Source organism: Macrobrachium rosenbergii, chromosome 58 (genome assembly GCF_040412425.1).
Source record: "Macrobrachium rosenbergii isolate ZJJX-2024 chromosome 58, ASM4041242v1, whole genome shotgun sequence".
Lineage (NCBI taxonomy): Eukaryota > Metazoa > Arthropoda > Malacostraca > Decapoda > Palaemonidae > Macrobrachium > Macrobrachium rosenbergii.
Genome location: NC_089798.1, coordinates 15,983,216 through 15,997,888, shown reverse-complemented (window position 1 = coordinate 15,997,888; position 14,673 = coordinate 15,983,216). Strand labels below are relative to the sequence as shown.

Here is a 14,673-nt window from a genome sequence, read left to right as displayed (position 1 = left end):
TCTGAAGTAATCATCAGTCAAAATTCAATCAGAAATTTATTTATTAATAAAAAAAATTGTTCAAATAAAATTTAAATTGTTACGTAACAAAATTTTAATTCCCAAGTGTTAAACAAAATAAGGTAAATAAATCAGTCATATAAAAATGTGGATACAAAAGATGCAGAAATATAATCAGCAAAAAATTAAATATAAAAAATGTAAAGCAAAAATTAAGGCAATAGCAAACACACCACATATATGTATAAAAAAAATTCTTCAAAAGATAAAGCATAAAACATAAAACATGAATAAATATTAAAAAGAAAAAAAAAAACACATATAATCACTGTAAATATCATTTTTAGTGCACTAAAAACCAATTATGTATGTTACAATACCTTGGTACCAATTCCTTTGTGTTTTTACAATCAGGCGCCGTTACACACAATAAAATACACTGTTCAGATTACTCAGACACATTTACTACGGAATTAAACATTTAAAGGTTATGAGTGACCATCGTCTACCAAAATATCAATTACGTTACAACAGGACATTCGAAGTCCTGAGAGGGAGAGAGAGAGTACCGCTTCTCTCTTCTCAACACGGCTATAGGTCTCAGAATGAGGCCCCCTCGTAAGGGCGTCTTAGACGGTAGGGCAGGGCATGGCCCTACGAGTGCATGAATGGGTTTTTTAGACGAGATCTATATTTTAAAAAGTCTTTAAAAGCAATAATTAAACAGAGAGTGGAATTACAGTTAACAATAATATTTATCATTACAAAGTTTCAGAACAAGAGAATCTCTAGTTATTATAATAAGAATGAAAAATATCGTCTCATGGAAAATTCTTGAATGATGTCAGGCAACTTTCCTGATACTTCCCACAACGTCTTGTACCTTAATGGAGTCATACGAGAAAGGTGTTATCTCAGCAGTTTTGAATACTGACTAAACAAATCGCGACTATACAACGAACAACGGCTCCCTGTCTCTCTCTGCCCATGCATACGTCCTCTCTCAACCCATACAGCATTTAATCACTGCAACTTTACATTAACTCTGTTATGGCATATGAGCATCAGAATACAAAATTATACAGCATACAACAATTCACACATAAACATGGGGAGATTACTGCATTATGAAAACCACAGCATAAGAATATATAATATTATATATATATATATATATATATATATATATATATATATATATATATATATATATATATATATATATATATATATATATATATATATATATATATATATATATATATATATTATATATATATATATATATATATATATATATATATATATATATATATATATATATATATATATATATACACATATATACATACATATATATGTATATATATATATATATATATATATATATATATATATATATATATATATATATATATTATATATATATATATATATATATATATATATATATATATATATATATATATATATATATATATATATATATATATGTTTGTATATAAATATATGTATATATATATTATGTATATATATACAGGCAGTCCCTAGTTAACGGCAGGGTTCTGTTTCTGAGGGTGTGATGATAACTGAAAATCGCCGCTAACCGAAAATTGGTGATTTTCGGCGCTTTTTCAGCGATTTCGAGGGCGCTTTTCAGTTATCGGCGCCTCTGTTAGGTATGTATTGGCGCCAATACCCAATTATCTGCGCCGATAAGCAGAAATCGGCGATTTTTGGCGCCAAAAATTGCTGATTTTCGTCGCTAGACAAGAGCCATAAAACCGGATCGCTGTTAACTGAGCCCACCGTTAACCGGGGACTGCCGTATATATATTCATATATATATATATATATTTTTTTTACGAATTTCCCTTGGGGTTATATGATTTCTAGAGATTTTTACAGGCCGGCAGCGGAAACTTTATTTATTTGGCCTTGGAGTTGTGACTTACGTAAAGGGAAATCGTAAAAAAACAAAGAACAATGGTGATGATTCAATGAGCTTAGGGCTCTGCTTCATGAGGGAATGTTACGTAAACACTTTGGTTAAATTAAGAAATTATATTTACAGAAAAGAATCAAAAGGAAAATGGTTAAATGAATTATTAGGAGGCTTGCAACTCTTGAAGATCTTTCTGCTGAAGTCTTGAATGATGGCAAGGCACAGTCCAAGATGAGTCCACAGCAATGGCCCTCTGCAATTGAGAGTTACACATTACACACCAGTAAAGGAAAACATAACGCCTACAGTTGACTCGAGGCTGCACTGATGGTGCCAAGGACTCGAGGAATGAATGAATACTTTACACTTGAACACAGAACATTGGCAGTGGCACTGGATAAATATAAATAAATAAATAAAAATAAATAAACAAAAATTAATAAATAAATATAAATAAATAAATTAAAATAAATAAATAAAAATAAATATAAATAAATAAATATAAATAAATAAATATAAATAAATAAATAAAAATAAATATATAAGTAAAATAATTAAATGAAAATAAATAAATAAAAAAAAATAGAAAAATAAAAATAAATAATTAAATAAAAATAAATAAATAAATGCCAAGGATAAAATGGCACAAGGATAGAGGTAGAATACTGGCACCCAATAACTCTTTCTAAGGGCAAACTGTCATGACTGAAAAGTCTTTTTTCGCACTTTACCTTAGGGGAAGCGGGTCTCTGGCGAAGGATGACAAGGGACAATTACACGTATGGCGATGCACACTAACACTTGGACGATCCACTCGAGGATGACTGTAGAGATGGTACTGAGTCTGGAGTCGGACAGGGGGGATGAAGATCTCTCAGCACTTCTCACACACGTATGATTTCTGTGGCGAACTGCCGGTTAACTGCTAACTGCCCAACTGCATACTGCTTGACTGCCGACTGCCTCCCCAACTAAGGCCGAGTGTTGTGGCCACGTGCAAACGTCTGCTGAATATTATGGCCATGTGCAAACGATGTGTCATTTGCTAGGTGTCCCAGCCATCTGTCGGCGTCTTCTCATGTATCCTGCGGAGGAAAGACAATTCAGCAGCTTAATCTGCCCTTAGATAGGTTGTTTTAAGCAGCTTAGTTGGGCTAAGCTGCTTAAGGGAGTGGTTAACCGTGCCATCTCAATATCTGTTTCAGGTAAAGAAAGGGATAGATAAAAATGTTGACAACTTTGTTTTGTATCTAGGTCAACTGGGATCAAATATATATAGCATATATATATCTACTTTCAATAAACTAAGTGAAAATCAAGCATTGTCTGTGCATGGACTTATATGTATTATAATATATATATATATATATATATATATATATATATATATATATATATATATATATATATATATATATATATATATATATATAATATATATATATAAGGCATCATAAATATTTATTTGTATATATATATATATATATATATATATATATATATATATATATATATATATATATATATATATATATATATATATATATATATATATATATATATATATATAAATATATATATATATATATATATATAAATATATATATATATATATATATATATATATATATATATATATATATATATATATATATATATATATATATATATATATATATATATATATATATATATAACTGGGAACTGCTTTTATATATATATATTTATATATATATACATTTATGTTTGTATATTATATATATATATACACAGGCAGTCCCCAGTTATCGGGGGGTTCCATTCCCGACAGCATGACGATAACTGAAAATCGCTGATAGCCGAAAATCGGCGATATTAGCGCCAGTCCCCGGTTATCGGCGTCGCAGTTAAGTGGGAATCGGTGCTGATAACCAGAGATTGGCCTGAAAATCCAGTTATCATTGTTACTAAACAAGCGCTGTAAAACCGGATCACTGATAACCGAGGCCGCCGATAACCGGGAACTGCATGTGTATATATATGTATATATATCAGTATATATGCAAATTTTTTTTTAACTATCACTGGACTTTAGTGGGCCATACTTTGGCCATCTCGCTTCCAAGGTGTATAACTTATGTTATTCACTAATTGACAGAAGGGGAAGGATGAATTAGCCAAGGAAAATGAGACAAATGTTAGAATAATGCTGGAAAGTGGCTGCAGTGGGAAAATGAGATGAATTCAGGATAGAGCTGTGAAGTTCCATAGACTTAAAAAGTGAGGAAGCGGATTGATAGGTAGCTGGTTGTCTAGGTGTCACATGCAACATGAGACTTAATATTTGTTTTCTTTTGGTTAGACAAAGGACTGCCAAGTTTAGTGACACTCAGAAGACCGTGAAAATGGGCTTGTATATGATTGATGGGATTGTGGTGAAAATAATCTTGATTTTTCATATTGTACACAAGATACCATGTATGTTTGAATTTTTTTTCCAAATGGCATAAGAAAGGAAATTTTTTGGTAAGAAACAAATATAGATCATGTTGGTTTGCAAAATGAATTTAAACATTTGTCATATGGTAAAAACACTTTTGTGTCTCAGTCAGCACTAAGTTGTATTTTCTTCCAGGGTTTTACCATATGTTGCAGTCAGACATGTTTAACATTTACAACTTTGATCATGAAAGTCACATCCATCAAGACATGAACCAGCCGCTTTCCCATTACTATATATCGTCTTCTCATAATACGTAAGTTGAAGTTTTGTTTAGTTCATTTTGAAATTTTCCATTTTTGTTGATTCTGTAAGGACAAGGGAAAAAACCATTTTTGATGGTGCCATAACTCCATCAGGATGTAGTAAGGGAAAAATCCTTCATATACTGCCATCTAGCATAATCATTTTTGTGAAAACTCAAATAATTTAATGTGATGCTTTCGTCTGGTCACAGGTCAAACTCCTTAAGGTGAAGGGATGACTAGAAAGAGGTTAATAATTATTTAATTCCTAGTTTCACACCAGAAATATACTTTAAGATCTCTTCAGACTCTGCCACTTCGTAATGTTTTTCACTGAGAGAGAGAGAGAGAGAGAGAGAGAGAGAGAGAGAGAGAGAGAGAGAGAGAGAGACCTGAGTTGATAGATACCAAGGGCTTCACAACAGCAGTAAAGTGCTGCGCTTTATAATTTGTGCAACAGACTAAAATAAAAAAAAGAAAACAAAAACAAAATGATTCACCAGACTAATACCAAACTAAATAGAATATAAAAATGGGCAGTCATGGGAATGTACTTTATTGTAAATAGAAGTTAAATAAATTTATATATATCTATCATCGTGATATATATAAGTCTGTTGATTGTGACAAATGTAAATACAACATGAAAATGGAATTCTCTTACATCAAAACAGAGGAACTATTTCTCATGGGTAATGTTTCTTATATATATAAAAAAATATGAATGTCTAGAATATCAAGATTACTCTAAGCATGCACACTCATCTACTCAGGCACTCCCCTAATAACATACCACAGATCAATGGATTAAGTACCAAATACTTTTAAAATGTATATAAAACAGTATATCTTCAGTATTTGACTTCCTGAATAGTAATATCTTTTATCCTAACTGGGTATTCAGTTATCACTGTATAGCTTTTACAAAAGTGTTTTTTGAGCACTAGTAATATACAATTCTGTAAGATACAATAACATAATAACACCAAAACAATGAATTAGTGACACATTACATTATATTTGAGCACCTTCTGTTATGGAAATATTTTTAAATGTAAAAAGATAATACAGTCACAATTGTGAAATGAGTAATGTTTCCCCTTTCAGTCTTTTGACATTTTAAAATTCAGTATAAATTTGCTCTTTCCCCATTCTAAAACTTTCCTATACACATACAACCCTTTTTTTCAGCCACCTTGCCCCAGTAGTGTTGGATTTGTACTTATCTTTACCCAGTCAACTTCTGGTAATGCCATGGACACTTTATTAAAGTGTAGAATCTTTCATGTCCAAAGATGGCTCCTGGGATGAGTGGACATGAAGGGAGGAGTAGGCTCAAGGGAGGAGTAGGCTCAAGAGCATGCAGTATCTTGAAAGAGAGAGAGAGAGAGGCATATTTATTTGTTTTACACAGTTTTAGATTTTATTCTGTGGGTACATTACTTATCCTTTTCATGCATGCATGAGCGAGTGCAAGCGTGCATGAGAGAGAGAGAGATTTTTTATGCATATATAAAATGTATGTTTGTGTATAGTTTTAGATTTTTATTCTATAATTACATCATTTATCTTGTCTGAGAGAGAGAGAGAGAGAGAGAGAGAGAGAGGGAACTCTTCACTGGATGCTACTAATTTTATGGAAAACTTGATGTTACTTGTCATTCATTTTTTCATATTTCCTTGCTGTCATTACAACTTTTGCATGGCAAAACGTACATAGTTTATCTGGGTATATTGTGGATCTACAGCAATTACTTTATTGCAACTATTTTTTTGGACAAATTATATTTTTTGGGGGGAAAGTGCAAAATTTTCATGTATCAATTTCTACTAATTATTTCACCTACATAATTTTTGGGGGGATTTTTATGCCATTGTATAGAGCAATCATGCAGCTACAAAATGAAACAAAATTAAGCGGTCTACCTTTAAAACTGTCAAAGTTACATCTTTGACCAAAAAAGTTATAAATATTTTTCGTGAGTATCACATGGGTGACTGGCACTTTTCTCACGGAAAATGCAATGCTACTTTGTCATTCATTTTTTTTTTATATTCCTTGCTATAATTACAGCTTTTTTGCATTATATTAACTAGGTAATTAACCTGGGTATGATGTAGACAAAAACGAAGACTTTATTGTGATTAGTTTTTTAGGGGGGAGGCAGTAAAAGTGGAAAATTTTCTCAAATTGCATAATTTGTACTCAATATTTCGCGTACATAATAGTTATTTTGGGATGATTTTTTACGCCATTGGTAATCAGCTGGAAAATGAAACAAAATTGAGCGGTCTACCGTGTAAACTGTCAGAGATATGTGACTGAACAAATGAAAGTATAAACACTTTTACGCTCACCGTCCAAGTCACTGCCACTGCCCACAGACATAATTGTTATAAGGGTCATAAGTGAAAGGGTTAGTGGATCTCTTTCTCATGAATTCCCTCCATCTAGGTCCACATGAAGATCTCTGAAAAAGGCTGTAAGGTAGATCAAGTGTCTCATTGGTCGAGACATCTTAGAACAGCCCCCAAGACATCCTACAGGTGGAACTTCTCTTTGTCAGGTTGTTATGATCCTTGAGTCTTTGGATGTAACAGTGCTCTAACCAAGCACTTTGCTAACACATCAAGTGATCAGAACTTCCTTAGATATAAATACAGATTTAGAAAAGAGCAAAAACACCTGAATTTTACTAGTAAAGAATAGTCATACAATCCTCATTTCACTGATAGTTTGACTCTGTACTGGCAACCACAATGATAAAGTCCCAGGCACTGATGATATTCTATACACAATGGTAAGACATATCAGAGAACAAATTTTTATAGTAAGTAGTATTAACAGAATATAGCAAGACAACAGCTGACCAGAAGTTTTGGGAGCTGATTATTATTTTAGCTTTTCTGAAGTTTGAAAAGAATAGACATAGCTTCAAGCTGTGGCCCACTTGCACTGACATGCTGCCACAAAAATTATGGGGAAGGGGTCATTGCAAGACTTTCCTGTTACAGTATTTAGAAAAAGAGATGCATTTTATGTCCTCATTGTGGATTTTGAAGAATGTATTCATCTGCAGATGTTTTAGTCAGACTGGTGTTGTTTGTTTGTGGTATGTGAAGCATTTGCATCCAAATAGAATTATGTGACTATATTCTTTGACTTAAAGAAGAATAATTCTTATAGACTAAGAGAGGAGATTGCCATTATTTATTCATGCATTTTGACCTGCTGTTTCTTTCAGGTTAGAGTAGGTAGTACTGTACTCTGAAAAAAAATGAGAGGAAAGGCTGTCTCACTCACTGCTCTGTGCTGAGTGTAACTTTGGCCATTAATGGAATATCCTCTATTATCCCATCATGGACAGCCTTTCTAAATTATTTGCAGGAGCAAGGATGACAGTGGTTGAAAGGAAACTACAACTTTCCATAGATCTTATTACAAACTAGGCAGGCATGATTTGATTTAAATTTTCAACAATTATGACTTATGATTCTTTTTTTGCATCTGTGAAGCACATCCAAACCCATTTGTTAACATTAAAGGTTAAAGAGTACCTTGTATAAAAGAAACAGTGTTGTTAGACTGATATATGACCACAGACTAACATTAAAAGAAACAGTGTTGTTAGACTGATATATGACCACAGACTAACATGGGTGGCTCATTTGAAAATGTTGAATGTTAAATATCTGAGAGTATTGAATATTTTGAAGTGCTGGCATAAACATCTTGGGGGTGCAGACTGTCTCACACTTCTGAGTACTCTTACACTGTCAGGGTTATTCTTTGGGTGTGAAATATACTCATCATCAGCTTAAACATATTGAAAATCATAGATCCAGTACATCATTCTGGCAGTAGGCTAGCCACAGGACTGCCAGAACTCCTCCAGTTTGTAAGATGCCTTGCTGTTACATTAGCTTTGGCCAGTCCAAACCCTGACTCTGCTATTGCTGTTCTTGGTTGAGATGTTACTGGCTTGTTGCTGTTGCTGCTGCTGTTTTCGATGCAGATATTTCTGGCAGGGGAGGGATAATGCTACATCTCCTGTTTGTTTTGCTATTTCTGCTGCTTTCCCCAGTGCATATGTTTCTTCCTTGGGGTGAGATTCTGCTACATTTTCCATTGCGTTTCTGCTTGTGTGACTTTGTCTCCTGGGTCTTCCCAGTTTCTTACCTTGACCATGTTCTTGACTTTGAGAGAAACAGTGAGAGGGGGGAAATAGCAAGGCAGGGAAACTCCCTGTCGTGCTTGTCCATGCTCTTCCAGTTCGTCTTTGAGGTCATCCCTCTCTTCTATATTTTGATTGTCATCCAACTTTTCATGGTTTGCAGAGGGATAGGAAGAAAGCTCAGAAATCTTCACGTGTGCCACTTTTCACTGAAGAGGGACAACAGAGATTGTTCTTTTCTCAGGACTAGCCCTCCGGGAAGATGATGAATGTTACTGTGCAGTTAGTACACTCATGACTGATTGCTTATCTGAACTTCTTGAGAGGGGTGGGTTGTCCTGCCCCATGGCAACTTTCCCATGCTCGATACTGGGTCTTTTCATTTGGTCTGCTACTGTTCAGAACAGTAATCATCACTCCAGTGACCAGTCCTCTGTGTGCAGTATTGGGCCTGCATTGGCTGTACTGTCCACCTTCCACGCTGCTGCATGAGGTTGTTCATTTGTACTTAGCATTGCCTTGTCTTGTCCAGGGCCTCTACCATCCTGGCTGGGATGGTCACTGCAGACCATCCTGGGATGGTCTGCTACTCCTGATCATGGACTATGTAGGAATAGTTCACTGAGTACTAACTCTGGCTGGTCTGTTGTGTGTGCTTAGTTGTCTTTGTAGACTGGGAGTAAGTCTCCAACTTAAAAGGTGATGGTTTATATTCATGTATGCATACATAAATTTTTTTTTTTAGTAATTTGTATTTTTCCTCTTTATACAAACCTGAACCTTGTATTACAATCCCACCGCAGCCTCCCTGTGTAGACCTTGATGCTTGATGACAGCAGTTGAGTGGTGGGTTCCTGCTACTCTCTTACCAACCAACAATTAAGTACCATGTTGCCAAGTTTCAACGAGCAACTCCAGTGTGTGCTGACAAATATTCCTACATAAAAGGTTCTGGTTTTTATATCTATGAAAAATATGAATTACAGTATTTAAAAAAAAATTGTGATTTCTGGGCTCGACCTGTGTCACCCGGTGAAATATCCTTTTAGCACATATTTCTAGGTATAAGTATTGCTAAATATACCAGAGAAAAAGCTAAACACAATGCCATGGTTACGACCCCCGGATCGAACACCATTATATGGTGTCGGTATACACAAAGGGTGAGTGGTGCCACTGCCACAGGCCTCCGCCCTATAGAGCTCTCCAATCTCAAAACCCCGAAAAGTGAGGAGCCGTTACATACCTCACCCTCTTCTCCCAGCCAACCACCACCTCAGCCGCCATCTTGTAAACATTCCAATTTAGCACGCTTCCAGACAACACCGTGTTTTTTCTTTGGTGCTGTGTTTCTTTGGATTCTGACTAATTCATCATGTCATCTCTTCCTGAATTCCCACCAACTAAGTTGAGTACCATCTCCTTTTGGTTTTTTCTTACAGAGGCATCTTATTTGACCTTTAATATATTGTTTACCAGGTAAATAACGCTACGCAGCCGGACGTGGCTGCGTCGGCCTCTGCCATGCTGGACCCTCAGTCTTCGCATGTTTTTAGCAGAAAGTTGCTGCTAGTTTTTATCCATACTCCTTCAATTGGAGTTTTATATATATATAGAAATCACCATTTCGTTGGTAGGAGGTTGGGAGCCCGTATCATGACTGATCTAGGCTAGAGATGGAGGTTTTCCCCCTCTGATCATAATTTCTCCCTTTTCCCTGGTCCCCTTCCTCTACCAGCGAGTAGGTACATTCTCCATGATGGTACTGTTATGCTCATGATCATTTCTGATGTGTACGATGTTGGATGACATGTATATTCTTGGATTAGTTTTATGTGTGATTTGACGTCAGGGTCGGCCATCTTGGGTATCCCCCGCTTTCCGTATATCGGTGGTTGTTTGGCCTTCTCTGCTGCTGAGTCTTTTACGTATTTATAGTATATAATTCTATGTATATATATGTTTTTTATATTTCACACATCGTCTGGTTAACTTTTTATCTTAGTACTCTTGAAGTCAGGCAGTTTTATTCGATTAGGTATTTTCTAGCCTAGCCTACTCGGCCCTACCGTAATCGGTTTCGGAGAGTTAGGCTGGACAGGATAGGCTCTTTTACACGATGCTCATGCTTCCTAGCTCTCCTGACCAGGCCGTTTTGAGGTTTTGGAGGGAGATGTTAGGTTGTTGAGGGAGTTCCTCGTTCTCTCTTGGCCCACCTGACCATGCTGTCACATTTTTGGAAGGTGAGGTTAGGCTAGTGAGGTAGTTGCCCCCCCCCCTTTAACCCACCTGACCAGGCCGTGAGGTTTTGGAGGGTGAGGTTAGAATAGTGAAGGGTCTCCTCAATTCATAGTCTTCCACCTGACCAGACTCGGTTTTGGAGGGTGTGGCTAGGCTTTGCGTGGTCCCCCCGTTGCACCTATTCTGGCCTTCCTGTCCAAGCCAAAAAGCTTTGGTTTTGGAGGGTGGACTGGGATCGAAGGTTGCACAGATCATTTCGTGTATGTAGCCTAGTCCTTCTTTACCTGATCAGTTAGCTTTTGGCGAGTGACCTAGACATCTCCCTACGTGAGGGATGCCGATCGCTTACGTTCGGCACCCCGTGGGGAGTTTTCTTTCGGCTTCCAGAGGGTGTTACCCACCTGTCTGGCCACCGCTTGCCGGGTTTGCGCCATTCTGCTAACTTTTCCCCTTATCGGCCGGTGTTTCGTTTGTTCGCTTTCCAGAGTGTTAGCTGGAGCATCGAACACAGTCCCAGGGATGCTATCATGACTTTCGCTATGTTCAGTCTCCGCCAGGTTAGTCAGATCTCGCGTTGTTATTGTACACGTTACCACTCCACCACTCCGGTGGGTATGGTATTCGGTTAGTTGGCGCTTTCCACTATCTGGTTCCCGCCCTGCGCGTTGAGAGTTGAGCCATATGCGAAGACTCCTCTCCGCCTCTTCCGCCGTTACCATAATGTGTGACATAACGAGATTTCTGTGGCAAATCAGGGCGGAGTACCATAACACCAGCGTATCTTAGAGTACTTATGTTTACATAATTAGTAGTTGACCAATCCGTAGCATAACTTATATCTATTTCTGCTGCCGGATTCTTTTCCGGCGGTGTTTTATCATATGATAAGCATGTTCCATCACCCATAATTTAGGTTAAGGTATCCTATTACCGCCGGACCTACTCCGGCGGGCCTTAACTCGACGTTACTCATGTATCGTGTATTAATTCTATACTGCCGGATTTAATTCCGGCGGGGTTTTGCCTGATGATAAGCATGTTCCATCACCCATAATTTAGGTTAAGGTATCCTATTACCGCTGGACCTACTCCGGCGGGCCTTAACTCGACGTTACTCATGTATCATCTTTCCGCTTACAGATGGTACGCTGTCAGGAGCCTGGGTGCACAGCGGTTCTCCAACAACCCTGTGGCCATGAGGTGTGCTGTTCGCACTCCGGCTGCTCGGTCCGCGTTGGGGACTTGGTCGTCTGGCACCCGGATGGCTGTGAGATTTGCTACGCTCTGCATGAGCTAGTGGTGGATGAGTCGGTAAGCTTTAGAGACCGCTAACCTTTAGTCTCCTTTTGACTTTAATGTCTTATATTGGCATATATGGCAATTGGAGAATATTTTCAGTAAATCCTTCCCTTTCTTTCAGTCTGACCGTATTATCCGTGACTCTTCGCTGTCGACCTTGAAGATCTGGGTCGGCGGGTTTGGGAGGAATGTTGCGTCGGGCAAGCCGTACGTCCTGTCAGAGGAGATATGCAATCTCCTCTACCCCGGAGCCCGGATCTCAGCTGCAGTGCCGGCGGAAGTAGCCGCCCCTATAATTGAACGGATCCGGGAGGAGACGCAACCCTCCCAAGAAGACAACCTGTGCGGAGAGGTGGCGGAAGAGGTAGCGGCCATCAACATCCACCTCGAACCAATGAGCGTCGATCCGGACCACCAGGTAGAAGGTAAGGTGGTAAGTGAGGCAGGGGGAGAGAGTGTTGGTAGTCCCCTTTTTGGTTCTCCTTCTTCCTCTTCTTCTTCCTTTCAAGGGTTTCCTAAACCAGCTATCCTTGAGGACAGGTCGAGGTCTGTTGTCCCCAAGGTGAAATCCTTGAAAAAGAAGGACTTACCTAAGTCCTCTAGACCTCAAAGGTCTAATCCGTCAGCTCCCTCAAGGTCGTCACTGGCTCTTAATCCAGTGGCGTCCTCTAGTAAGGCTACTCCCCCGCCCAAGGGGTCAAGATCCAGGACGTCTAAGGCTAATCCCCCACAGCCTAACTTTGACTCTGAGGCCTTTGCGGAACTTCTGATGCAGAAGTGAGATAAGAAGGTTGAGGCCAGGATTCAAGACCTTTCCTCCCAGCTCGCTTCGAGCTTACAGACCTCTGGTCAGTCTGTGCAGTCATTGGCACAGAGGATGCAGACCCAGGAAAGCTTGCTCTCCGGGTTTATGCGCTCCAGAGTAGCAGGGCAATCTTACGTTGTTCCGGATGCCTCCAGACTGCCCCCCTTTGATAAGGGAAACCCGTGGCGGCTGGCTCTTCATGCTCCTCTACACAATGATACCCTGACCATTGAGGGCTTGGGAACTCGTCGGTTGGAGGAACTGGAGTTCTTTCCACCCGACCTGGTGCCTCCCTACCCAGGCTATGCCAGGCTTACAGAGGAAGCCTGGATCAGATCAGACAAGGTCCCGAAGGAGACAGTTATCTTCCCCAGGGACCAAGCCCAATCCACCTTGATGCGCTCTCACTGACTGGGAGTGCGAAAATACTAAGCTTACCCCCTTTAAGGGGACTTTCACGATGTTCTCGGTAGGTGACTCCATCCCCACCCCCTGCACGACTAAGATCGCAGTGCTGACTAGTCAGGCGGGAATCGAGGGTAAGCCGCTGCCTCAACTCCGGAGACAGATCCCACCTCTCGTCTTCCCGGAGATTCGGAATTTTGGTCGGGAGCTCCGGCCACGTTCTGGTGGGCAAACTCGACCCCGAGTGCGCCTCCACTCTCTTTAGTGAACAGCTTCCCAAGATTCGGAGGCCCTTCTGAAGGCGGAGTTCGAGGCTAGATGCAGGTTGAGTCGCTCCTGCATTCCATTACTATTACGGAGGTGACGGCGGTAACTTACGCTGAAGAACCTCTATTCCAGGTCCTGACCAAATCCCTGTTATTGGCATTCCAAGCGGACCTGTATGACTTTGTAGTGGCGAGACTAAACTGCCGAAACACATCTTTGCGGACGCCACTATCAGACACGAGCCCAATAGACTCATGAAGAGTTCTATCTGGGGTCCTAACATCTTCCCTGAGGATGAGGTCAACAATGTTCTGGCAGAGGCAACCAGAGCAAATCAGAGCCTTCGCTTCCGCTGGGGTCTCCCTTTTAAAAGGAAGGCCACCGAGTCCACCGGACCTCAAGCCAGGGATAGGAAAAGGTTCAGGAGGTACAGAAAACCTCAGACCCAAACTGTGCTTCAAGCTGTACTGGTCTCTCAGATCGGACAGCCTTCAACTTCCAAAGCCCAGCCTCAGCAACAGTTTGTTCTGATGCAGCCGGCTCAGCAAACCCTTGCTCCGCCAACCTTCATGGCGTCCCCGGCTTTCAAGGCTTCGTTTGAAAGCCAAGGGGCGTTTCAAGGCTTTAACAGGCATGCGAGGGGAAGCAGAGCCAGAGCCGCCTTCAGAGGTAGGTCTGCATCACGACCTCTTTCACGGGGAAGAGGAGGTAGAGGAAGTAAGTCCTCTTCCGCTCAATCAGTCTCCTCAGCTAGGCGGGAGGTTACATCTCTTCCGGGACCGTTGGACCTTCAGTCCGTGGGCCCACAGCAT

General features: G+C 39.4%; 1 protein-coding gene across 47 annotated transcripts in view; it reads left to right on the top strand.

Annotated features, from left to right (window-relative positions):
• The window catches only part of LOC136837145 (1-phosphatidylinositol 4,5-bisphosphate phosphodiesterase delta-4-like), a 377,469-nt gene that overhangs the window by 206,510 nt on the left and 156,286 nt on the right, over positions 1-14,673 (top strand). For all 47 annotated transcript variants that reach the window (XM_067101787.1, XM_067101785.1, XM_067101771.1 and 44 more), the window contains one exon: positions 4,560-4,680. In XM_067101787.1, coding sequence (XP_066957888.1) covers positions 4,560-4,680 — 121 coding nt within the window. The remainder of the gene's footprint in view (positions 1-4,559; positions 4,681-14,673) is intronic.